General features: G+C 38.1%; 1 protein-coding gene, 1 long non-coding RNA gene and 1 pseudogene across 2 annotated transcripts in view; 1 reads left to right on the top strand and 2 right to left on the bottom strand.

Moving 5' to 3' along the window:
- Positions 1 to 6,564, bottom strand: part of C6 (complement C6) — a 60,047-nt gene extending 53,483 nt beyond the window's left edge. The window contains exons 1-3 of the mRNA XM_046000730.1: positions 6,413 to 6,564; positions 5,264 to 5,329; positions 1,463 to 1,625 (exon numbers count right to left, since the gene is read on the bottom strand). Coding sequence (XP_045856686.1) covers positions 1,463 to 1,625; positions 5,264 to 5,291 — 191 coding nt within the window. The 5' untranslated portion in view covers positions 5,292 to 5,329; positions 6,413 to 6,564. The remainder of the gene's footprint in view (positions 1 to 1,462; positions 1,626 to 5,263; positions 5,330 to 6,412) is intronic.
- LOC123938937 overlaps positions 1 to 19,670 on the top strand; it is a 33,815-nt gene extending 14,145 nt beyond the window's left edge. Inside the window, exons 2-5 of the long non-coding RNA XR_006817790.1 lie at positions 16,106 to 16,182; positions 17,554 to 17,621; positions 18,382 to 18,598; positions 19,252 to 19,670. This is a non-coding gene — a long non-coding RNA (uncharacterized LOC123938937). The remainder of the gene's footprint in view (positions 1 to 16,105; positions 16,183 to 17,553; positions 17,622 to 18,381; positions 18,599 to 19,251) is intronic.
- A 1,060-nt stretch (positions 19,671 to 20,730) lies between these two features.
- On the bottom strand, positions 20,731 to 22,062 carry LOC123939293 (annotated as a pseudogene).
- Positions 22,063 to 24,137: the final 2,075 nt, after the last annotated feature.

Raw genomic sequence — 24,137 nt, 5'->3', positions numbered from 1 at the left:
ACGTAGCATAATACCCTCTAGTTCCATCCACATCATTGCAAATGGGAAGATTTTATTTTTGATGGCTGCATAATATTCCATTGTAGATATACCACATCTTTTTTATCCATTCATCTGTTAGTGGACATCTAGGCTCAGAAAGAAGGTTTTCATGGAAAATCAGGCAGGTTGACATCTGTGCAGTTCTTACCACTTAATGGAACTTGGGACTGGATTCATAATTTGTGGGGCACAGGGAAAAATGAACATGAGGGGCCTCTTGTTAAAAAATTCTTAAAAATTTTAAGACACAACTGGCAGAGCATTAAGCCAAGCATGGAGCCCTTCTCAGTGTGGACTTATGTGACTGCATAGGAAGCTGGCCCTCAGGGAATTCCTGGAAGGGACTGGATGGCAAAGAAAAGAAAAAAATTCCTGCAAATTTCTTAAAATATGACAACACCGTTTGATAAGTATCATGATTAAGACAGAGTTGAAGTACTATGGGGCCAAAGATTCAAAGAGAAAATAATAGAAGAGATACATCTTGAAAAATTCATGTGACTCCTCTAGGCACCAAAGGGAAGGACACGTGAAAGGGAAGGCATATGCCAAGATTAGAGGTGGAGGAGCATGACGTATTCCTGGTAGGGCTTATGGGATGGGCCAGGGCAGGGCTGGCTAAGAGGAGCTGGAATGATTGCTGTGCTTTATTTGGTGGACAGTGGAAAGCTACAGAGGGACTCTTGAGGGAAGGAGTCTGAAAATCTTTAACATACTTGGTGGATGGTTTATTGAGGGAGTCAGCTGATGATTTTAATGAGACTCGTACTGAGCATGTAAAAATGGTTTTCTAAAATAGGTCTCTAAAAAGCTATAATAATTAAAACACATTAAGTCTATGCTTTTCTTCCCAGGTTATGTGAGCATCTCTATGCAACAGAGACATCTAACAGAGTTAAAGAAGCTATGGGGGATAAGTAGTTTGAATCCATGAGAAGACTGAATTATTAAATGTTATGGAGTAAACACGTTCTCTTCCCTTCTTATACTTGCCAACAATCAAGCTAATAGCTAATAGTGCTGCTCAATTGAGGTCGTGTTAGACTCAGTTTAATGAGTAGAAAATTCTCTATAATTAACTCACTAACTGTAGGCAAGCAGAGTTATACACTGCAAAAAGGCTTGAGTAGTAATTCTTAGTAAGTTAAATAGTCAACAGAAAATATTGCACATATTCTTAATTAAAGTTCTTTGAAGCTCCTTGATTTTATGGAGCGAACAAACATGGACTGCATTTCAACCTTATGTGGAAAAGACTTAAATTCCATCCAAATCAAATTCTATGATTTCTTACTTTGATACACACACACACACACACATTTCCCCTCCCCCCTTTGCTTAGTGTGGCATTTCTGATATTGCTAAGTCTATCTGTGAGGTTTCCCGTGACACAAAGACAATCTACAGAGCTCACGCCCACCTCTGTCTGCTCTGGGTTCCAGAATTGCAGCTTTTTGAGCAGCTGGACCACTCACTCCATGGGTAGTGATCACAGTAACAGGATTGGCACTTGTCAATCAGAGCACTCAGGAGGATGAAATATAAGACGGAGTGTCCAGCCATGCCTTGAAAGCCTCTAAGCCCTGAAGAGGAATTATAGAATACATATCAAATGCTTGTTGAGAGTAAAACTTTACAAGTCATTCTCCGTTAAGAAATCAGACATGATGTTAGGAAACAGTTGCATTTCCCTGCCTTCCTTAAGGCTGGTTAATACCTATAAATTTACATACTCATGACTACAAATCCTACTTTTACATACTTTTACAGTGAATGTTCCCAGAGTTACAGCTTTCTGTTCTAGTAAGTTTCTCCAAACTGTTGGTGATAGGCTATAAGACAAAGTACTACGGTATATGTTTGTAGCACATTTCATTCCAAAATGGAAATTCTTATGTAATCTTAACACTTTTCTTTTAAAAAAATAAAAAAAAGATTTATTTATTTGAGAAAGAGAGAGCACGCGAATGGGGGAGGAGCACAGAGGGAGGGAGAGGGACAAGCCGACTCTGTACTGAGCATGGAGCCCATTGCCAGGCTAAATGTGAGGCTCCATGTGGGGCTTGACATCATGACTCAAGATCATGACCTGAGCTGAAATTGAGAGTTGGACGCTCAACCAGCTGAGCCACCCAGGCCCCCTAACCTTACATTTTTTGAAACAGTTGCTCATTTTCGTGGGCAATACCGTCAATTACAGTGCAGTTTTTCATACTTTTCAGGGAATGGGGAAGGAGTTTGGAGCATTTTTCTGGAAGCTCTATTTAGTTCCCTGGTATCCTAGAAACTGCTAACGAGAAAATTCAATGCCCAAGTATCTCTACTTATGGAGTCATAGAAGTTAGAGCTGAAAAGAACCTTGAGGTCTCCAGGTTAAACCCCCTCATTTTATGAATGATGAAACTGGGGCTTAAGGTGGGGAAATAATGTTGAGACTTCCTGACAACTACGCGTTCAGGACTCTTCATTCTTGGATGAGGTGCATTCCTTCATTGAATTTCTGATCACACTAATGATTGCATTACTGCAGCATCTAGATGCCCTGAACTCCACTCTAACTCCCCCTGCCCCCCCCCCCCCCCACAGAGGCCACAAGAGGGTTCATCCCAATGAAGCTGAATGCCAGAGAAAACTTTGACCAGTTGTTCTCCTCTGTGTGCTATGGAGCCTTGGGGATCTGTGAGCAATGAAAGGAATTTGCAAAACCACCTCTGTCCCCACCGTTGCTATTTTGATCCTTATATTTCTAACAAAACGTGCAACATGATTAAATATACAGAGAAAATGCTGCTGTAACTAATAGAGTAACTTTCATTTGAAGAGATAAAACACCATTCACTTAAATTTTTTCTTCCTTTTTTTAAAGATTTATTTATTTATTTTAGAGTGGCAGGGGGTGAGGGGAGTTGGGGAAAAGGGACACATGGTCATGGGACTCCATCCCACAACTCCAAGATCATGACCTGAGCTAAAACCAAGAGTTGGACACTTAACCAACTGAGTTACCCAGAAGGCCCACCATTCACTTAATTTCTGCGTCTCAGTTTCATTATCTATAAAACAGCAGTTACACTCTACCTTCTTCATAAGACTTTTGTTAGAATTCTGTAAGAAAATTCATGCAAAGTGCTTAGAACAATCCTTGGCATGGAATATCACTCAATAAAAACTAGTTTTACAAATTAGTAATAACATTTAAGAGTGTTACAGATTTAATTGTAGCTGTTGCTCATGTATTTTTCAAAATCAGGGGCTCCTCAATTGAAGTAAGGATCATGTGAAGGCCAAAAATACGTTTTGATATTAAATAAAGCTATTCACATTCAAAAAGATTTAGAAATATGGTGTTAATTGCTTTTCATCTTACAAATAAAATCAGATCTCTGGCCATTTGATTTGAAATTTCAATTTCCCACCAGTGTTTCCTATGCCCTTTCCCTGTTTTATTTTTCTTTGTTATATATCCCTTCTTGATATATAAATGACTACTTAAGTTTAAATAAATATCTCCTCTTCCCTCTTTCCTTCTTCATTAGAATATAAACACGATGGTGCTTGATCTCTTTGTCTGTTTTATTCATTTCAGCATTTAGAAGAATGAGAGCAAGCATAGTATATAATGAATAAATATTTTTGAATTGAGTCTAGGAAATATTTTAGAAATGGGTTTTTATGACATATAAATACCATAACATGAGTCCATAATTATAGCCACTTTTGTAATACTACTCTTAAAATTTCTGCCAAATTAAGGATATTTCATAGACTTTAGAAATTGTCTCCCACTTTTTTAGCAAGACTGATAGTTTGCAGTATAACTTAGCTTTGTTATAATAGTTGACTGAAATAAAAAAAATACACTTTTTGAGATTCAGATTTCTTTTTAAACACCTGTAATTTAGTTAGTCCATCTCTATTTCTTTTATAACATTTATTAAGTTCTAAACTGTCTCAAATCATATGCAGAAGAAAAAAAGTATGAAGAAGAAAATTAAGATGGCTTATAATTTAATCAACCAGAAAATTTCTGCTGACATTCAAAAAAAGTTAAAATAACACATGCTTATACTTGAAAATTTTAAACAGAACACAAGGAAAAAATATAAGGCTGGAGTTCTCTTCTACTTGTAACCAGAACACACATGATCACATAATCTCCCCACACATCATCACATAATCAGCGTAATACACTTTGAAGATCCCTCCGTATTGACGGATGCATATTTACTTCATCCTTTTAATGGCTGCATAGTTTATACCATATGGATGTATTACATCGGATTTAACTATTATTCTAATTTTAAACATTCAGTATATACACACACACTACAATAAACATCTTTGATTATATCTTCATATACTTTTGTTGTATATCCATGAGATCAGTATGTGTGTTCCCAGCAGTAGATGGCTTAGTCAAGGGATATGAAATTTAAAATATTAATAGGTATTGCCAAATTGCCCTACTGAAATATGGCTCCGTCAAATGTTTCAGAGGGTAAGTTTCTGATTATATTTTAATGTGGTCATTTTATGTCTCATAGTTGTGGGTTAAAAAAAAATACTTTAGAAAAAAATCTTCATTCAAACCAAGAGCATGAGATCAGATATAAAAATTAAGTTTCTCTAATACGCTCAGACTTAGCAACATTTCTTCTTAATAAATCAGTGAGATTTTTTTTTTATATTTTATTTATCTGACAGAGAGAAATCACAACTAGGCAGGCAGAGAGAGAGGAGGAAGCAGGCTCCCCGCGGAACAGAGAGCCCGATGTGGGGCTCGATCCCAGGACCCTGGGATCATGACCTGACCCGAAGGCAGAGGCCTTAACCCACTGAGCCACCCAGGCGCCCAATCAGTGAGATTTTTGCACTTCCCTACCAACTCAGAGAAAAATGCTAGAATAAAAGCAACCCAAGCCCCTGAACATGTGACTGAATGTCCTTCAATTTAAATTGGAATTGACATACGTTTGAGTATCCATTGTGTACTGCTGCCGGTTGAGTGAGATGCAGAGAATAGAATCCGTTATCACTGCCTGGGGAGGGTAGACAGAAACTGAAGATTCTTCCCAAGCTTTTTATCCAAGCTTTTTTAATGCAACTCATAGATAAGCCACTACTTATCTATAAACTGCTACTGCCCTGGGCTATTTGAATCATAAAAATTAAAGATTGCTGCACTTGCCTGCTGATCCACGCTCACTGGTAAGTAACTCACCTTTCCTGGTTTTCCTGAGCAAAGCCATAGGGCATTGAGACAAACGGTGTCCAGACAGAGTTTAGCCTGTAATCAGACAAAATAGCGCGTCTTAAACATCAGACCCAAGCTCCAGATTGGGTGGTTTTTCACTGGCTTCGGGGTTGGTTCAGGAGTTGAGGCTCCTAGACAATGTGACGTTTCCTGGTAAACAGTCACTAGACCAACCACCTCCCTACCCTCCAACCCCCCAAACTGGGATCTTCTCATATAGGAACTGCTAGCAAGGAAGCCTACACTGGAGAGGGCTTTGTTGTTGTTGTTTATTTATTTATTTATTTTTCTTATTAGATTTTGAAGAGATCATTGTTCCTCCAGGACAGCTCCTTCAATTGTAAAGAAAACAAACTCTTGGAGTATTTTGCTGAACCAGGATGTCGATGATTAGGGGAACTTGAATTACAAGAGATTACCAGTTCTCAGTTCTCAGGAAACAATATCTGTTTCCATGTCCAAAAGCCTGAAAAACATAGATGGACTTTATTCCAGCTAACAGCAAAAACCGCAAGAACAGAACCCTTACAAAATTATTCTGATCTCTTCTCTCGCCGTAACTATTTTGAGGAGATTTAGAAAATGCTATAAATTAAAATGGTAACGCCAAAGCTTTTTGCTTGAGGAGATGCTAATAAAAGAACTCATTGGTATCTTTACCTTTTATAATATTTGACTATTAGGAGGAAAAATCATTTTACGTTAGAAGGATAATTTTCGTTCAAATAAAGGTAACTATTTCTCTAATTTTGTTATTACCACAGCCCAGCATATAATATCAAATGTTTCCTTACTTATTAATTTTCAACATCTCTAGGCTTTTGGATATACCTACAATGACAGGTGGACATTTTAGCCATTACCGTACAATTTTCATAGAAACATGGAACAAAACAGGAAGAATCTTCTGTTGGGGTGTCATCATGGAAGGGCAGTGATTGTGCAGCTCTTTTGAACCCTAAAATTCAGTGATACCACTGGACCACTGAGGATAGATTTGTGAGCATTTAGAGAATTCTAGTGTAGCGTGAAGTCCATCTCATTCTGATCTGTCACCGTCTGGTGGACTTGCCTCACAGGAACCATCTGTCTATAGGGCCGTTCGGCATAACTTACCCAACAGTTCAGAGGATGCTCTCATTTACCCCCAGCTGTAGGTACTCGCTTTCCATCTCCTTGTACATTTCTTGAATCTCTTTATTTCATTTTTTTTTTCTTCTGCACATGCCCCAGAATCTCAAGAAATGATATGTACTGTTGGTAGGACAGGTTGGGGAGTGCAGGCACATGACTCATCTTTTGGTTAAAGGGTATGTTTGCTTTGCTTGTTAACTCTAGTTTAACTCATAGAAAAAACTTGATCTCAGCAAGGTAGTTCTCAGGCAGGATAATTCTTTAAGAAACATGAACCTTTAGTTCTTTTGAGATTTAAGCAAAGTAGTTATTTCTTTTTTTAAGAGAAAGGCAAATAAATTGCTGTAGTCTGAGTGTGTATTTTCCTGCACAAAAGGGTAAGATGGTTGGAAACATGATTCACAGCTTTGAAATATTAAGATTATGAATGAAATCACTATATCAGTCATCTTTAAACAAAATCTTTGCTGCAGATGGCTGAAAAGTCAAAAGGTCCCTCTTCACAATGAAAACGGTTTAATGATAATCCAAACAAGCTTTCCTCCTCCTATTGCTAACTAACACTTGGCCCTATCTTAGAGATCTAACAATACCTAGAGTGTTGTCAAAATAAACACTCTGGGGAGACTCTGGGTTTCACAAATGATTACTTCAATCAGCAGTAACGCCGAAACTCTAAGTGAGGTACTATACAGGGTCCTCAGTTTTCAATGATTTTTCCCATTAAAGGTATTGTAATAGGTATTGCTCTCAAAAAGAAATCTCTGACTCCATTTTTAAAAACCATTTAGAATAAATTGCTCAAAATTGCCTTCCCCCAGATGCCTGGGTGTCTCAGTCATTAAGCATCTGCCTTCAGTTCAGGTCATGATATCAGGGTTTGAGCTCAGCATCAGGCTCCCTGCTTGGCAGGAAGTCTGTTTTTCCCTCTCCCACACCTCCTGCTTGTGTTCCCTCTCTCACTATGTCTCTGTCAAGTAAATAAGCAAAATATATTTTTAAAAAAATTGTTGGGGCTCCTCGGTGGCTCAGTCGGTCAAGCCACTGCCTTTGACTCAGGTCATGATCCTGGAGTTCCAATCCAGTCCCATTTCAGGGACTTCTCTGCAGTGAGCCTGCTTCTCCCTTTCCGTCTGCCTGCCACTCCCCTTGATTGTGCTCTCTCTCTCTCTGTCAAATAAATAAATAAAATCTTTAAAAAAAATTGTCTTCCCTTTTCGGAATGAAAGTTCAAATATCTATTGATTCTTTTTTTAAGAGAGAGAGAGAGGGAAAAAGAGAAGGGGTGGGGGGCAGAAGAAGAGGAAGAGAGAGAGAGAGAGAGAATCTTAATTCCATGCCTAGCCCCCATGTGGGGCTCCATCTCACAGCCCTAAGATCATGACCTGAGCTGAAGTCAAGAGTCGAGACACTTAACCAGCTAAGCTACCCAGACACCCACAAATATTTATTGATTCTTATTTTTTCTGATTATAGAATACTCATTGAGGAAGATTCAGAAAATATGGAAAAGTGTGAAGAGGAAGATTAAAATCATTTTTAATAAGAAGACAATAATCACTCCAATATTCTGAGTAAATACTCCTTCTTTTCAATATTGCACTAGAGATCCTATAGTATTAGTTACAGACAGCATGATTCTGTGTATAGAAAATTCAAAAGAATCTACAGAGATATATTGATATTAATAAATGAATTTATAAGATGACTGGATGTGGTTTATTATAGAAATGTTTATTACAGAAAACATGTTTCTAGGGGCGCCTGGGTGGCTCAGTGGGTTAAGCCGCTGCCTTCGGCTCAGGTCATGATCTCAAGGTCCTGGGATGGGGTCCCGCATCGGGCTCTCTGCTCAGCAGGGAGCCTGCTTCCCCCTCTCTCTCTGCCTACCTCTCTGTCTACTTGTGATCTCTCTCTGTCAAATAAATAAATAAAATCTTAAAAAAAACAAAAACATGTTTCTATAAACCAGCAAAAGCAATTTAAACTGGAAGGATTTAAAACAGCTTCAGCAAGTGCACTCTTTACATCTGATGATGGTTATACTTCTATGAGAGGTTCACAGTATAGCCTGAGGTGGGCTAATATGGATATTGTGCTAAGGTGAAGCAGGGAAAAAAAACAGTGCAATGAAAAAAGAACACTATGGGGATGGAGAATGTGGAGACTTCTGTTTTCCTCTTGATTCTTTGATAACCAACTATGTGTTCTTCAGCAAATCCCTTTACTTCATTGAAATTGTTTTCTCTTTTGAAAGTAAGTATTCTTCAAACTTATTTCAAATTATTTTCAAAAATGTTAATTATATCCCCAAAATGGAAAACAGCTAAAATAAATATTCATCAAATAACTTGTATTTTTACTGTGTGGTGGGAAATAACTATCCGAGCAGGTCTGAAAAAAAGAAAGCAGGTACTTTCTTGCAAGTACAGCAGGGAGACCACTGCTCCAAGGTGACCTGCTTTAACATGCATGGCAGTAACTTATCCCACAGAGTCAGCTGGAACCAGAATACAGGTACCTGGTTTAGTCTGTTCTCTTTCTCCTGTACAGTGTTGAGACTTTAAATATTGAGATCTCAGGCTAAGAAGGAAAACAGAGTGGTGTGCGGAAGACCTCTGTTGAAGACCCTTTGGGGGTGTGGTACAGGAGTTTCACCGTTCAGCATCTGGGAAGATAAACAGGAGAAAAAATACATGGTGACTGGGCAAGAAAATGCACCATTTAAGTATATACACTTCTATATCTTGTTGGTTCTTTGAGGCCCTAAAATTAAATACATTTTTCCTATGGTCATTTGGAGCAAAGGCCAAATGCCAGCATTCATAACCTAGAGAGATGAAAGTCAGAAGGAAATAAGATGAGCTTAAGTAGGGTTGTTAAGTAATGGGTGCTATGCGAAGGACAGAGAAATGAGAAGGTCATGTGCCATGGCACAGGAAAACATGGGTGGTGAGAGATAAATGGGGTAAGGAGGAATGCTTGAGATGGAGTGCAAATAGCTGTGATTCAAATACTAGAGTTGACCTGGAGTCAACAGAGAAGCTGGTAGCTTCTCAATGATGTTCATGGGTTCTCCATCTTGAGTCTCTATGGATGCCTAAATGACACATCCCACTTAAGGTCTTTTTCTAGAGTGGTGATTGGCAAACAAGAGCCAGGGAGGCGGATCTAGCTTGCTACCTATTTTGCAGATGAATATTGGAATAGAGTCACACAATTAGTCGTTGTCGAAAGCTCCCTTTGCACTACAACAGTAGAGTCATTGCAAAAGACACTATGCAGCCTGCAAAGGCTAAAGTATTTACTATGTGGCCCCTTACAGAACGTTTTCCAAACCCTGAAACCCAGAGGGAGAGATTTCTGGCCTGATCAATACAACCACAATTAGCTTTGAGAAGTAGAAGTAGAAATAGGTTTTTTGTTTTGTTTTGTTTTTTTAACTGATGAATGGGTGATTATTCAAGCGCTACGAACCGGTTGTTTGCAAAATGCTCAGGTAGGCCTCTGCGCAAGAATATGAGTGTTCTCTAAACGGTATTTGGACACAAGATGCTGAGAAACAAAGCGCATTATGAAATTAACCAGCTGAATAGTTTCAGCAGCTGCAGGCCTTCTACAGTGTTGACTGGTTGGGCGCCTGGGTGGCTCAGTGGGTTAAGCCTCTGCCTTCAGCTCAGGTCATGATCCCAGAGTCCTGGGAACGAGTCCCACATTGGGTTCTTTGCTCAGCGGAGAGCCTGCTTCCCTCTCTCTCTCTGCCCGCCTCTCTGCCTACTTGTGATCTCTGTCTGTCAAATAAATAAATAAAATCTTCAAAAAAAATAAGTCAATCGGAGAAAGACAACTATCATATGATCTCCCTGATATGAGGACATGGAGAAGCAACATGGGGGGGTAGGGGGATAGGAGAAGAATAAATGAAACAAGATGGGATTGGGAGGGAGACAAACCATAAATGACTCTTAATCTCACAAAACAAACTGGGGGTTGCTGGGGGGAGGTGGGATTGGGAGAGGGGGAGCGGGCTATGGACATTGGGGAGGGGAGGCAAACCATAAGAGACTATGGACTCTGAAAAACAACCTGAGGGTTTTGAAGGGTCAGGGGTGGGAGGTTGGGGGAACAGGTGGTGGGTAATGGGGAGGGCACGTTTTGCATGGAGCACTGGGTGTTGTGCAAAAAGAATGAATACTGTTACGCTGAAAAAATAAATAAAATGGAAAAAATAAATAAATAAATAAATAAAGTGTTGGTTGGTGACACAGAATACCTTTTTCAATAAAATGCTCTAAATCTGTATAAAGCAGAAAGTTGCTACTGAGCTTAAATGTGTAGAATGACCAGCAGAAAAAGCCCTCATTTTGAAGGAACAGAAGGGTATAGAGGAAATTAGAGCCAGGACATGGAAAGTTGAAATGTAGCAATTCTAATTTTTCCACAAGGAGAATATGTATTCTGTTAAAAATCTTTACTCCTTTCTTAATGATAATAGATTCACAGTCAAATGATATTTTCTGCCAAGAAAATAACCCCAAAACATAAGATAATGAACAGTGGAAGCTGCTATCTGAAGGCTTTTTCATATGCTAACTATTCACATGCCAACTTATCATTATAGGAAAAATACTATAATTTCTTATTAGAGCCAAGGCTAATGACCCCATCTATTTTCCCGGCCCTTTCGAGTGCACTTTGTCAGTCCCTGTGTGAGTAGATAAAGTAAAATTACAAATTGAATTATTTCACTCAGAGAATCAGAAATCAAGACTCTCAAATGGAGGAAAGAGAAGTTTGCTTTGGACCTCAGGCTACCACCCTCTTTTTGTCTTTTCTTACTAAAATTATTTCAGGGATGGTCTAAATTGACTATTTAATTTCGTAATGGCTCTTCTTCATTAACTTCACTCTTTGCAACTAGAGTTACAAATACAACAGCCTACACAAAGTATTCACTCAGTAACCACCAGGAACCTCCTAACTGTCAAACCCAAGGACCACCTTTCAATCTGCTATTGGCTTCTGGGATATCTTATCATCCACATTTTTCTCAGGAAATTCCTCTCTTTCTTCCTGTGGTTCTCTTCTTACTCCTCTCTGGAATTCTATCCTCAGCCTCTTTTCTTTCATCAGACATTTCATCTACATCCACGAATTTATCCTTTACCTTTCTGTTGATTACTTTGTGGCCCACCGATCTCTGTACACCTGACCCTTGAACAACATGGGAATTAGGTGTGCGGCTCTCCCAGGTGGTCAAAAATCCATGTATCACTTCCGAGGCCCTAAAAAGGAAATGTCTACTATTGACTGGAAACCTTACTGATAACACAAACAATGAACACATATTTTGTATGTTGTGTGTATTAGACACTGTATTCTTACAATGAACTAAGTTGGAGAAAAAATGTTACTGACAAAATCATAAGGAAGAGAAAGGACATTTATAGTACTGTACTGTAAAAAATCCACATAGAATGGACCCATGCAGTTGAAACCCATGCTGTTCAAGGGTCAACTATATTCAAATGTTCACTAATAGTATCCAAACAGAACACCACATCACAGTGATGGTATCCTTTCTCCCCTACTTCCTATATCCTACTGGAGGCTAAATCCTGTGCTGTACTCTCTGAAGTGTCTCTTGTCTATGTACTTTCATCTTTTCTACCTCTTCCCCATGTCTATAGCCACAGCTCCGCTTCCATGAACCGATGAACTCGAAACTGGAAGATCCCTTCAGTGGCTTCAGTGGTGCTATTGTTCCTCCTAAACTACTCTTCCTGGTTCGTCCGTCTAGAGCTCACCTCTCAGTGGCACAACTCTACTCCGAATGTTGATGGTGCTCTTTTCTGAAGACCACTGAATCAGGAACAGAGTTGTAATGCCTGATATTTGAAACCCTGAACAATTTGGTCTCATATTACCCTTTTAGACTTACTTTCTCTCCTTCCTTTTGCATACTCCGTTAGCCAACCAAATTGGACAATTTGCTCAAAATGGGCTGTGGAATCTCCTGACAGTGTCCTTCTTTCTTGAAACTTTTTCTTCCCCAGTTTTGTATTCTGAAATATTAGTGTATCATGTATTTGTTCTTCAAGGGCCAGTCCAAGTGCATTTTCTTCTTAAACCTTTCTGTATTTCATAAACACTTTCACTCTTATGATCAGAAACTACATGATTACTCTGTCCTTTAAGCTTACATAACTCTTCTTTTTTTTTTTTTTTATTTTTTAACCTCTTGTATGGAAGGTATTACTGCCAGGCCTTACGATTATTTACTTGCTGTATTATCACCTGCTCTCTCTTATTCCATGTGATATGTTCAAATTTCCTTTATAACAGAACCTGAATAATATATTCGTCTTTACAACTGAGTAAAAAAGAAGTTAAATAAATGTTGATTGAATTGAGTTGTCCATACACAATGAATTTGCAAGAAAACTGCTGAATTTTTCATTATGTCTATACATATACATATACATTATGTCATTATGCCCTTAGCTAGAATCCCACTATGCAGGTTCTCATTAATCTGGCATAAGAGACAGAAGTCTTTCCTACAGTAGAGGACTTCAAAAATTGTTTTTACTTACATGGTTACTGACTTGTTGAGCAATGCATAATGATGTTATTAAATTGAGTAAACCCTTTGGCGATTCTTTGGAATGCAAAGAAAATGAACTACTAGTTAGACTCTTAATCTCAAAGTCACTTAATTTAGATAGGAATAGAAATATAGTTTGAGATAAAATAAGTCAAACCTCTGCAAGAATTTGTCCCTCCTAGGGCTATAGAGAAATCTGGACTTGGTTTTTAATTCAGGACTTTTGGAGAAAAGGCAAGAAAAAAGGTGACTGAGGTCAAAGGAGTCTTGCACAAATTCTTGAATCGGCTTCCTAGTTTGCTCCTTGTCCCATGCATCTTGAACACTATTACCAAGTTTTCTGTTCTAATCTGTTCTGGCTGCTGAAACAAAAATGCATGGACTGAGTGGCTTCACAGCATTAGAGATTTATTCTGCACAGTTCTGGAGGCTGGGAAGTCCAAGGTCAGGGTGCTGGCAGATGAGAAATCTGGTGAGGGGCTACTTCCTGATTCATAGATGGCAGAAGGGGCAAGAGAGCTCTCCAAGATCTCTTTTATCTTTTAAGGCACTAATCCTATTCCTTGGGCTCTGCTCTTAACAACCTAATCACCACCCAAATCCCCCCCCCAAATACCATCACACTGGGCATTAGGTTTCAACATATGAATTTGGGGAGATGTAAACATTCACTCAAAAGCTCCACCATAATGAAAATAACAGTTTAATATTTGGGGAGCATTTTATGGCTTGCAAAGCACTTTTCAAAATGCCATAGGCTGAGTGATATCTATTTGCCCAATCTGATCAATACATAAATATTCACCTAGCACCTGTTACACACCAGATACTATGTTGAAACTTAAAGAGAAAAAGATGAATGAATTTGGTTAATTTTTCAAGAACTTTAGTTAAAAGATAATAATAGTTGAATGGAAAAAATGAATATGAGAAGTACTGAAAATTACAAGAAACTTATCAAAGAAATCACAACCTCTATTGTGCATGTAACCACTTATTCTCGTTTCTTTAGCTTAGATTTATTATAATTACCATTATCATTATTTAAAGCCTTTTGTTCACTCGTATAGCAAAAATTTACTGTAAGGCACTGTTCTAGGCACTAGACAGGAAAAGAAATCTGTCTTCATGGAATTTATAGTTATTGGGCAGAAGAGAGTGAAAACAAACTAAATGAGCAAATAATAGTTTTTTTTTTTAGCAACATTTCTTTAATATGATTAAAATATTATATCCTTCTAAAAATGCAGGTCATTCTCCTGCCCTTATGCTTTCTTAGAGGAAATCTGCCCAGTCTGGGCTCAGAAAATCTAATCCTACGGGACCTGCTGCAGGTCTCATGATTCTGCCTCTTGGGCAAGACTGATGGGCCAGGATAGGACAGGAGGAGTCAACTGGACTTTATGTGCCCAGGTTACAGAGGGGAACTTCAATGAGACATAATGTGAACTTATTAGCCATATGCAAGGAGAAACAGAGAACACCTCTCTGCAGAGGGACAGAAGAATGAAGTGGGGACTTGAAGGAATGTACCCAGAGAGTATAAATGTTGTCCTTCACGAGGCTCAGCTACACTTACTTCCCTTGAATCCCATAAGGTACACCTGTTCCTTTTCCATAGCACCTAGCAGCCATTTTTCTACTCTCTGCTTCTAAGAGTTTGACTTTTTCTCTTTACTCCACATATAAGTGATACCATGTAGTATTTGTCTTTATCTGCTTTATTTCGCTTAGCATAATGCCATCAAGTTTCATCCACGTCATCACATGACAGAATTTCCTTCTTTCTCATGGTTGAATAATATTTTGTCACACACACACACACACGCCACTTTATTCGTTTATCTGTTGATGGGCACAGGTTGTTTCCACATGTTCGCTATTGTGAATAATGCTACAAAGAATGTGAGAGTGGAAACATCGCTTCAAGATTCTGTTTTTGTTTCCTTTGGATATATAACCCGTAGGGGAATTACTGGATCATAGGGTAGTTCTATTTTTAATTTTTTGAGGAATCTCCATACCGTTTTCTAGAATGACTGTACCAGTTTGCGTTCCCACCAACACTGTACAAGGCTTCCCTTTTCTCCACATCTTTGCCAACAGTTGTCATCTCTCTTCTTTTTGATAATAGCCATTCCGACAGGTGTGAGGTAATAGCTTGCTTGGTTTGGATTTGCATTTCCCTGATGCTGAGTATATATATATATATATTTAAGCATCTTTTCATGTGTCTGTTGGCCATTTGCACAGCCTTCATTTTTATGCAGGTAAAGTATCATTAATAAAGGAGAACCTAAGTCTCTGGGTACATTAGTGATTAGCCAAGTTAATGCAACAAATCAATGGTAAAGGGGGAATTAGAGGTCTTCTGCTGTCTAGTGGAACTTGTTTCACTTCATTTTTTATTAGCTTTCAGCACTCGCATGGCCACCCCAAACCATTCTGTTAAGCTTATTTTACTTTAACAGACTGCTAATGTTTTGAGTATAATCAGAAAAAAGCCTTTCTATAAACTAGATCTAAAAAAAGAGCAAGGATCTAATAAGCACTCTTGGCAGTTTAATTTTAATATTTAGTTAAAGTGTTTTCTTTATTTTACTAAAGTTACCTATTTATATTGTTTAAAAAATTCAGTTTTAAGGCAGCAAAACAATGCCACTACTTTACCCTGTCTTACTTCCTTCTCTTTTTTCTAGGACCAGTCACTTTCAATTAGAGCTGGTTTGTTTTTCTTTTCTTTTCTTCTCTTTTTTTGTTTTTTTGTCTTTGTATTTCTTAGTACTACTACCCATAAAACTCCATTTAGCCCAGTCCCAGGTCTCTGTTATAGCTTTCATGTACACTCCATTACACACCATTATAATTTATGCTGTAAACTATGCATTCATAAGAAGGATAACATTGCCCTCAAGAGGATGAAAACTGATTGTTGGTGGGGGTGGTGAAAAATTCTTAGATATTACGATAGTCTGTAGCCCTGTAAAGGTTAACCGCACCCAGTAGAACTTTATTCCTTAGAATTTAACTTCTCTCATTGTTTTTTTGTTTGTTTGTTTGTTTTTAAGGAATCATGCAAGCAGCACTGACATCGAGTTTATGGAGGAGTTGCAGAATGTATACAAGATCAGTGCTAAAGTCTATGGTGAGCAGGTGACTTCTTTTCTTGATTGTTTGCTCTGTCTTGAGGCATATTGCAAGAGGAGGCAAAATCATGAGATGTTGTTTGTGTGGGATCCTAAGTTTTTATGTGTGACTTAGGCCTTGAGAAGGAAATAAAAGTAGTTTATGCTTTTCATTCAATTCTATAAGTTATTCAGTCTATTGTATTGTGCTGAAAAGAAAAAAATGTTGACAATATCCAAATGAATACCTAGCCTTGATTTAAAAGTCATTTTCTCGTATCAAGCAAAAGCTAAAAGTTGAGTTCCCTAAAAATAATTTTTAAGCAACTGAATTTTTAAATTACAGCTAACTCTCAAGTAATATAGCTTCGAACTACATGAGTCCATGTATATGCAAAATTTTTTGATAAGTACAGTACAATAAATGTATTCTCTCTTCCTTATGATTTTCTTTTTTTTTTAAGATTTTATTTATTTATTTGTTTGACAGACAGAGCTTACAACTAGGCAGAGAGGCAGGCAGAGAGAGAGGAGGAAGCAGGCTCCCCGCTGAGCAGAGAGCCCGACGCGGGGCTCGATCCCAGGACTCTGGGATCATGACCTGAGCGGAAGGCAGAGGCTTAACCCACTGAGCCACCAAGGCACCCCTCTCTTCCTTATGATTTTCTTAATAACATTTCCTCTCCTCTAATTTACGTTATTGTAAGAATACAGTACAAAATACATATATAAAATATCTGTTAATCGAATATGTATGTTATTGGTAAGGTTTCTGGTCAGCGATAGGCTACTAGTAGTTAATTTTAGGGGAATCAAAAATTCTCTCTGGATTTTTTACTGTGCAAGGGATTAACATCCTTGACCCTTCCATTGTTCAAGAGCCAATTGTAAATAACTTAAAAAAAATAAGTTTCAAAACCTCTTATTACTATGTGCTGTGTATGTCGATAATTTGCATATTAATTTCATACATTATAATTTAGGAACTAAATAAGTTACATTAAAATTTACCACATGAAAACCACACAGTTATGAAGTTGTTACATGAACTAGCTTTTTAATATTCTAACTTTTAAAAGTGTAGTCATTCTGAAACCTGTGTTGAACAAAAAGAATAAACTTTATATTTTTCTTCTTATGTATAAAGTACAGATACTCATATGACATATAAGTAGGTATACAATGTATCATGGATACTAGCATTTCATTGCAGGGGATGAGTAATTAGGAAAAAAAGGTCAAAAAATTTCTTAGGGAGTGATAATGAAAAAAAGGTTGAGAAGCTGATTTAAACCAGCTTATGTATTTCAAAGAAATTAAAAGGAAAAAATAATTGCTTCTTTATGTACATCCACAATTTTATCATTTCTGATCTTCAATCTGTGTGTAAGATTTGATTTTCCAGACCCAGTGTCTCCTGCTGGCGAAGATGGGGAGGTGGCTGATTGTCTTGAATGAGGTAATCTGATGCCTCCAAGTCCTTTGCAGGTTACAAAGTGGCTGTTCAGTGTTCACTCCCTGTGCCTTTTAGCATAAGTGCCTTTAGCATATAGCTGGCTCTAAGTCAGACACTATTTTTCCATCTGCTTTCTGCTTCCAAAAGTTACTGAAATATTATGTCTACTGAAATCTCTGTTCTTCTTTTCCTTTTGGATTTACAACATTTTATTTCTTTCCTATTATAATGGAGATGGATGAAAGAAGTTTATATGGCCAATTGCTATGTCCAGTGGAAATTCATGCAGCTTCCCAGATGGGAATAAACATAATGTTTTAGCCATATTCATTTAACCAGATACTTCCCCTATCCTCCCTCCCCGTCTTAAAAAAAAAAAAAAATTAACATGCATAAATCCTTTTGAATTTCTTCTGTAAATTAAGCTTTGCAATCCATTTGGATAACAGATATAAAGAATACAATTCATGAGGCTGTGAAGGAAAAATTTGTATTCGGCTCCGAGCTGAACTTGCCTGGGGTACTATTTATGATAGATGAATGCTGCGGCTTTATGGTTTCTCCTAAAGCTGACATTTAGGGATTAAGAGGTATTGTTACCCCACTGGGCACTGGGGAGATATATGCCAGAGGAGGCAGGAAAACAAAGAGGGTAGCAGAGAATTAGTTACAAAACTGTGGTGATTTCATTATTTTACGAGGACTAGACAGTTGAATGAAACTGTGCTTTGAATAAAAGTGCTTTTTCTGCTCTTCTTTCCAGTGATACTAGAGGAAATCAGTCGGGGACAACAATTACAAAATCGGCTGGATGAATGAACAATCTCCAGTGTTAGCTCACCATGCAAAATCCCCAAGATGGTGTGGACATAGCCCTCCCTTCAGGAAAAGAGACCTCAAAACCCTTTTATTGACACCACGGGATATGCTCGTCGGCATTTTGAGTGATTACGTTAGCTCGATCTTTTCTAATAGGAGAGGTGAGGCACTCTATTTGAATAAAAACAGTGTTGTCTCAGGCTTAGAAGTATGAAAGACCACAAAGATAAATCCCATTATAGGAATTCATAGTTTATACAGTCTACTCTCTTTTTAAACCTATTTATTGAAGCATGATTGACATACAAAACATTGTACGTATTTAATGTTTACAACTTGATGAGTTTGGAAGTATACACCTGTGAAACTACCGCCATACTCTATGCCATAAACACACCCACCACCTCCAAAAGTTTCCTCCCACACTCATTATTATTTTGTGTGTGTGATAGTAACGCTTAAGAGAAGTTCTACTGTCTTAATGAAATTTTAAGTATACAATACAGTATTGTTCACTATGGCATTATGCTATAGAATCTGTAGGATAGACCTTTAAGATTTATTCATCTCGTATAACCGGACCCTTGTACCCTTTGACGAATAGCTGCTCATTACCCCCTTCCCTCAGTCCCTGACAACTACCATTCTACTCTCTGCTTCTATGAGTTTGTATCCAGTCTACTGTTGATCCAACACAGTTACCAAATTTAGAAGCAATTGTTTCAGTGCTTTCATTTAGTACACAGTTTATATTACTCATATTTCATTATTATTGTTTCAATATTATTCTTTATTGCTTTTTTTTTCTCCGCAGTATAGAATCCAGGCCAGGATCACATGTTTCATTTAGTCATCATTGTCTCTCTTGATACAAGAACAGAGTTCTGAATTTCCGTGGTCATTAGTGGCATTGACAATTTGGAAGAATAAAGGTCAGCTACTTTTAGAATACTCATCACTTGGGTTTGTCTGACAGTGTTGCATCTGGAGATGACATCAATTGGTTTTTGAATTTCAAATCATCATTGCATTTTGAGAATAAGTGCATTTTGGGAATCCCTGCATTTGATGTACTAGTATATATTTAGCATTTTTGTCTCTACGTTCATGAGAAAGATAAGCCTTAATTTTTCTTTCCTGAAATATATTTGTCAAGTTTTAGTGTTAAGCTTGGGTTGGCTATATTAAATGAGTTGTTTGCTATTTCTCTATATTGTGGAAAAGTTTGCTTAAGACTGATGTTATTTTATTTTATTTTATTTTTTAAAGATTTTATTTATTCATTTGACAGAGAGAGATCACAAGTAGACAGAGAGGCAGGCAGAGAGAGAGAGGGAAGCAGGCTCGCTGCTGAGCAGAGAGCTCGATGTGGGACTCAATCCCAGGACCCTGAGATCATGACCTGAGCCGAAGGCAGCGGCTTAACCCACTGAGCCACCCAGGCGCCCGAGACTGATGTTATTTTAAAATATTTACTAGTAAGTCCACTACACCTCTGAGTTTTTGAGGAGCAAATAATTTAATAAAATATACAATCAATTTAATAGAAACAGGACCTTATAGTTTATCTATTTCTTTAATTTTGTCATTTGTGCTAATTTTTTTTCTAGTAATTTGTCCATTTCCCTTTTTTCTTTCTTTGTCCTAAAATTGCTCAAAATATGCTTCTAATTTATTTTTAGATTCTGTAGCCTTTTCAGCGATATCTTTTTAAATTGCTCCTGACATTAAAATTTTTATAACTAATAATTATTCTCTGTGTTTTAAAGTTTCTCAATTTTATTCATTTTTTCAAAGCTCTAATTTTTGATCTGTTGATTTTTTCTTTAGCATGCTTGTTTTCTATTTTATTGATTTCTTCTCTTTATAATTTTCTTTTCATTTAGTATAGGTTTAATTTTTTAAATATGTTTAATAAATTTATATCACTTGTCTTCAGTCTTTTCACCCTTAATGCATACATTTTAAAGTTTTTAAATTTCCCTTTGAACACTGATTTCACTTTATTCTGTAAGATTTAATATGTTGCATTTCTTATTTAAATTAAAATGTTTTCAATTTCTACTTCTATTATGCCTTTGATCCATAGATAACTAGAAGCATATTACTTAGTTTCCAAATATTTTATTATTATTTTTCCTATGAAAAATTAATTTTCTTCTTTATGCTCAGAAATAAAGAAGTGACCTTGTCCCCCCGGAATGTCTCCTCTTGAAGGAAAAGAAAAGAAGTATGTGTAGGGTGGGCTGGCTTTTGGTGTGAGGTCCAATGTGGGAGTTCCTTCTCCCTATCTTCCCTACAGTCACTCCTCTTTTCAGCATCCCCTTCCAAAAAATACAGGTTTGAACACAGCTTGCCACCCACTGGGGGGTTGGGGAGGCACAGCTGAAGTCAAAAAAGTAATGCCCATGTTCAGCAGGAGATGGGTTCAGTACATGTTTGGGGGCGACTGGTGAGGGAGTGAAGGAGGGAAGGTTGGCTGAGTAAGCGGCTGAATGGAGGGACGGCAGAGAGGCTGGGACCCTCCCTCTCCCAGCACCACACATCCTCTCCTTGCAGCCCCCTTCTAGCAAAACTGATCTTTGCAGTCCTTGTCTTTCATCCCCTTCAGCAATATCTGGCCAAAGTCCTCAAACACAACATCCTCATCTGTGGCGTAGTTGGTGTCCACAGGGGCGTCTATTTCAGGAGCAGCTATCTGGGGTGATGTGGTAGTGGGGCTTGGGGTGCATAAAAACAAAAGGCGTCTCCACGAAGACTAACCCACCATGTGACACCACCAGCTTCATCTTGACCCTGTAGGACATCAGGATTCTCGGCACCTCCTTGTTGGCACCCTCCTACACAATGGTGCTGGAAGCCAGGTTGGTGTCCTCATGCTTGAGCTTCTCTTCCAGGACAAGACCATGCTTCTTCTGGTTGTCACTAAGCAGTGGGGTGATGGTATACACCTTCAGAACAGGGAGCTAGGTGATACCTGGTCATTTTGTTCGATCTGAGTCATAGGACACTTGTCCTGGGCAGCGGAAGAGGCAGATGTCACATGTTATCTCAGAGAGACTTTGATTTTCTTGATGGTCTGGGTGGAGACATTGGTGACATGGACATTGACACAAAGGGGCTCCCCATGATAGTTCAGGTCCTTGTCCATGGAAGTCTCAAGTGCAGGGGCTAGTCAGATATGAAGTGGTGGGTGGTTTCTGCTGAAGGCTGGGGCCTGGTTTCTCTGGGGCAAGTTGCACCTTTCAGATCACCAGATGCATGGACCTCCTTTGGTGTTTTTTTCTCTTCTAATGATTTGGTAGAGAAGCCTCAAATCTCAGAGTCTGCTGCACAGGCCTTCCCGGTGTCCTCTGTGCCTGGCTGCAGTATGATGGACCAGGGCAGATTCTGGGTTATTATATCCAGGTCCTCACAGCATAGTGGAAGTGAGGAAGTGCAGATGAGGTCACAAACACCTTGAGGTCCTTTAAGTAGTCAGGGTCCACAAGCACCATGCCATCCACAGGGTCACTTTGTCCAGGTGTTCTACAAAGTCCTGCTGGCCCAAATACACCTTGAGTTTGCAGTCAGGGCTCCTCAACTTCTTGAAGACCCTCGTGCCTGGTTTTCCTGCACGGTGCATACACCTGCTGCCCACTGGGTTTATGGCTCGCTGGCAGCCTCTAATCCTTTGGCCAGGTCCCTACTTCTCCCCACACCACTGCACACGTGCACCCTCGACTTCCAACTATTTAGAATACTTGAATGTAACTAAATTCCACTAATGTTTGGGATTATATTTATAAATCTCCATCCTTTAAACCATTAGACTTGCATTATGACTCAATGTATGATCATTTACCAGCATATGGTAAATGTTTCGTATGCCCCTGAAACGTGTGTGTGAAGAAGTTTTGCAGTCTTTTATCTATTATTTAGGCCAAATTTATTAAGAGTGTCCTTCCAATCGTCTATCAGTGAGACTGTTGAGAAGTGCATTAAAATCTCCCAATGGCATTACCCATTCCTTGAGTGTTGGCTATTTTCAACATCTTCCTAGCTTGCCCCGCCCCCGACCCTCACCCCTACCTTCACCACTGTGTAGTAGCCAAAGCTCCCACAGGCTGTTTTTTGTTAAGACCTGGGCCCACAGCACTCATATATTAGAAAATTCCTTAAAAGAAAAAGCGGTAGGGAATTTCTCTTACTACAGCGGATTTTCCTTTTCTGGGGCTTCTTTGTTGCTAAAGCACTTCTTGCCCTTATTTTTTTTAAGTTCAGCATTTAGAGTTGCTTTTCTAGGAGGTCTGGTTTGATAGAAAGGACTTTGCCAGAAAGAGAATCAAAATCACACATGCATAGTTTCTGATTGGTAAAGTAACATCATGTTTTTTAGAGATTTGGGAAGTTAGAAAAGTAAAAGGAGAAATTAAGAGAAATTAAAAGAGTCTCCAACATCTTCTCCTGGTTGCTTCCTAGTCATCTTTCTGTTTTCTGCCTCCATTAACTCCTTCAGAGTCAAATCAATCTTCATTTATATTAAATTAGATGCTATTCATAGCAACTTGTTGTTGTTTTGGTTTACACTTTTTAATGATGTGTTATTATAGATTTATTTTTGTATTCATTTGATTAACATTTGTCTCTTCCACTAGGTTATTAGTTCTAGTGTGGCATGGACCATGTCTGCTACTTTCTGTAAACATAGTATCCATTATTGCCTATTTGATATTTATATAATGTGCTTTTGAGCAGTATTTCTTTCTTGTATGTATATATGTGTATACTTTCAATTAATATTCTATTATGCATATAGTCTTTATATGCACTTTTCCATTTTCTCTATTTGAAAAATTCATTTGACAACATATCATAAACACTTCCCATGTGAAGACTGTCATCTAAGAATAGCTCGGTCACCAATTACTTGAAGTCTGGCATGTCAATTAACGTTTTTAGGGTTCAGTTTCCTCATCTGTAAAATAAGGAAATGATAAGTGCTCTAACTACTCCTTTGGAGAATTGTCAAAAGTAAATAAGCTCACAGATATGCAAGGAAGTTATGAAATTAAAGATACTGAACATGAAGCAGTTAAGCAATAAAGGATGAAACTGTTGTTACCGTTGTTGCCTGGTCAATTGTCTACAAAAAGGCCACTAGGGCCATGTGTGATTTGACAGATCCATGTTCACCGCGGATCTCTAAGAAAGAGGTAACTCTTTCTACTGACCACATAGACAGAGAAGCTTCACACGTGGAATGTTTATATCATGGCAGAGGGATGAGTGTCACAGAGCAATTAGGTAAGAAAACAACACAGAACAAGATGAAGCTATTTCTATTACAGAAAAGTAGGCAATTAGCTTTTCACAGAGCACTTTAGAGAGAGGCAAACATCTGCAGAAATGCAATAAACACTCAGTTACTTCTAAGTAAGTGTATGAGCAAAAAGAAATAATCGCAGTTATTAATAAGGGATGAGAAGGGGGAAAAAACTCTCCTGTCTTAGAAGATTTGAAAGAAAATCACTGAGACAAATCCAGATGAGATCAGATCTTTTTTTTTTTTCTAGCTATGCTGGGTTATCAGAAGGTGATATGAGATCACCTGATACATTATCAATGTATACTTTTCCAGTTTACTTAATTCTTTTATTAATTCATTTATTTTGCTCTTTTGGTTATCATACACATATGGCAGCATTATCACTACTGAAT

Source organism: Meles meles, chromosome 3 (assembly GCF_922984935.1).
Source record: "Meles meles chromosome 3, mMelMel3.1 paternal haplotype, whole genome shotgun sequence".
In the NCBI taxonomy this organism is placed as follows: Eukaryota; Metazoa; Chordata; class Mammalia; order Carnivora; family Mustelidae; genus Meles; species Meles meles.
This window is presented reverse-complemented; position numbering and strand designations above follow the sequence as displayed.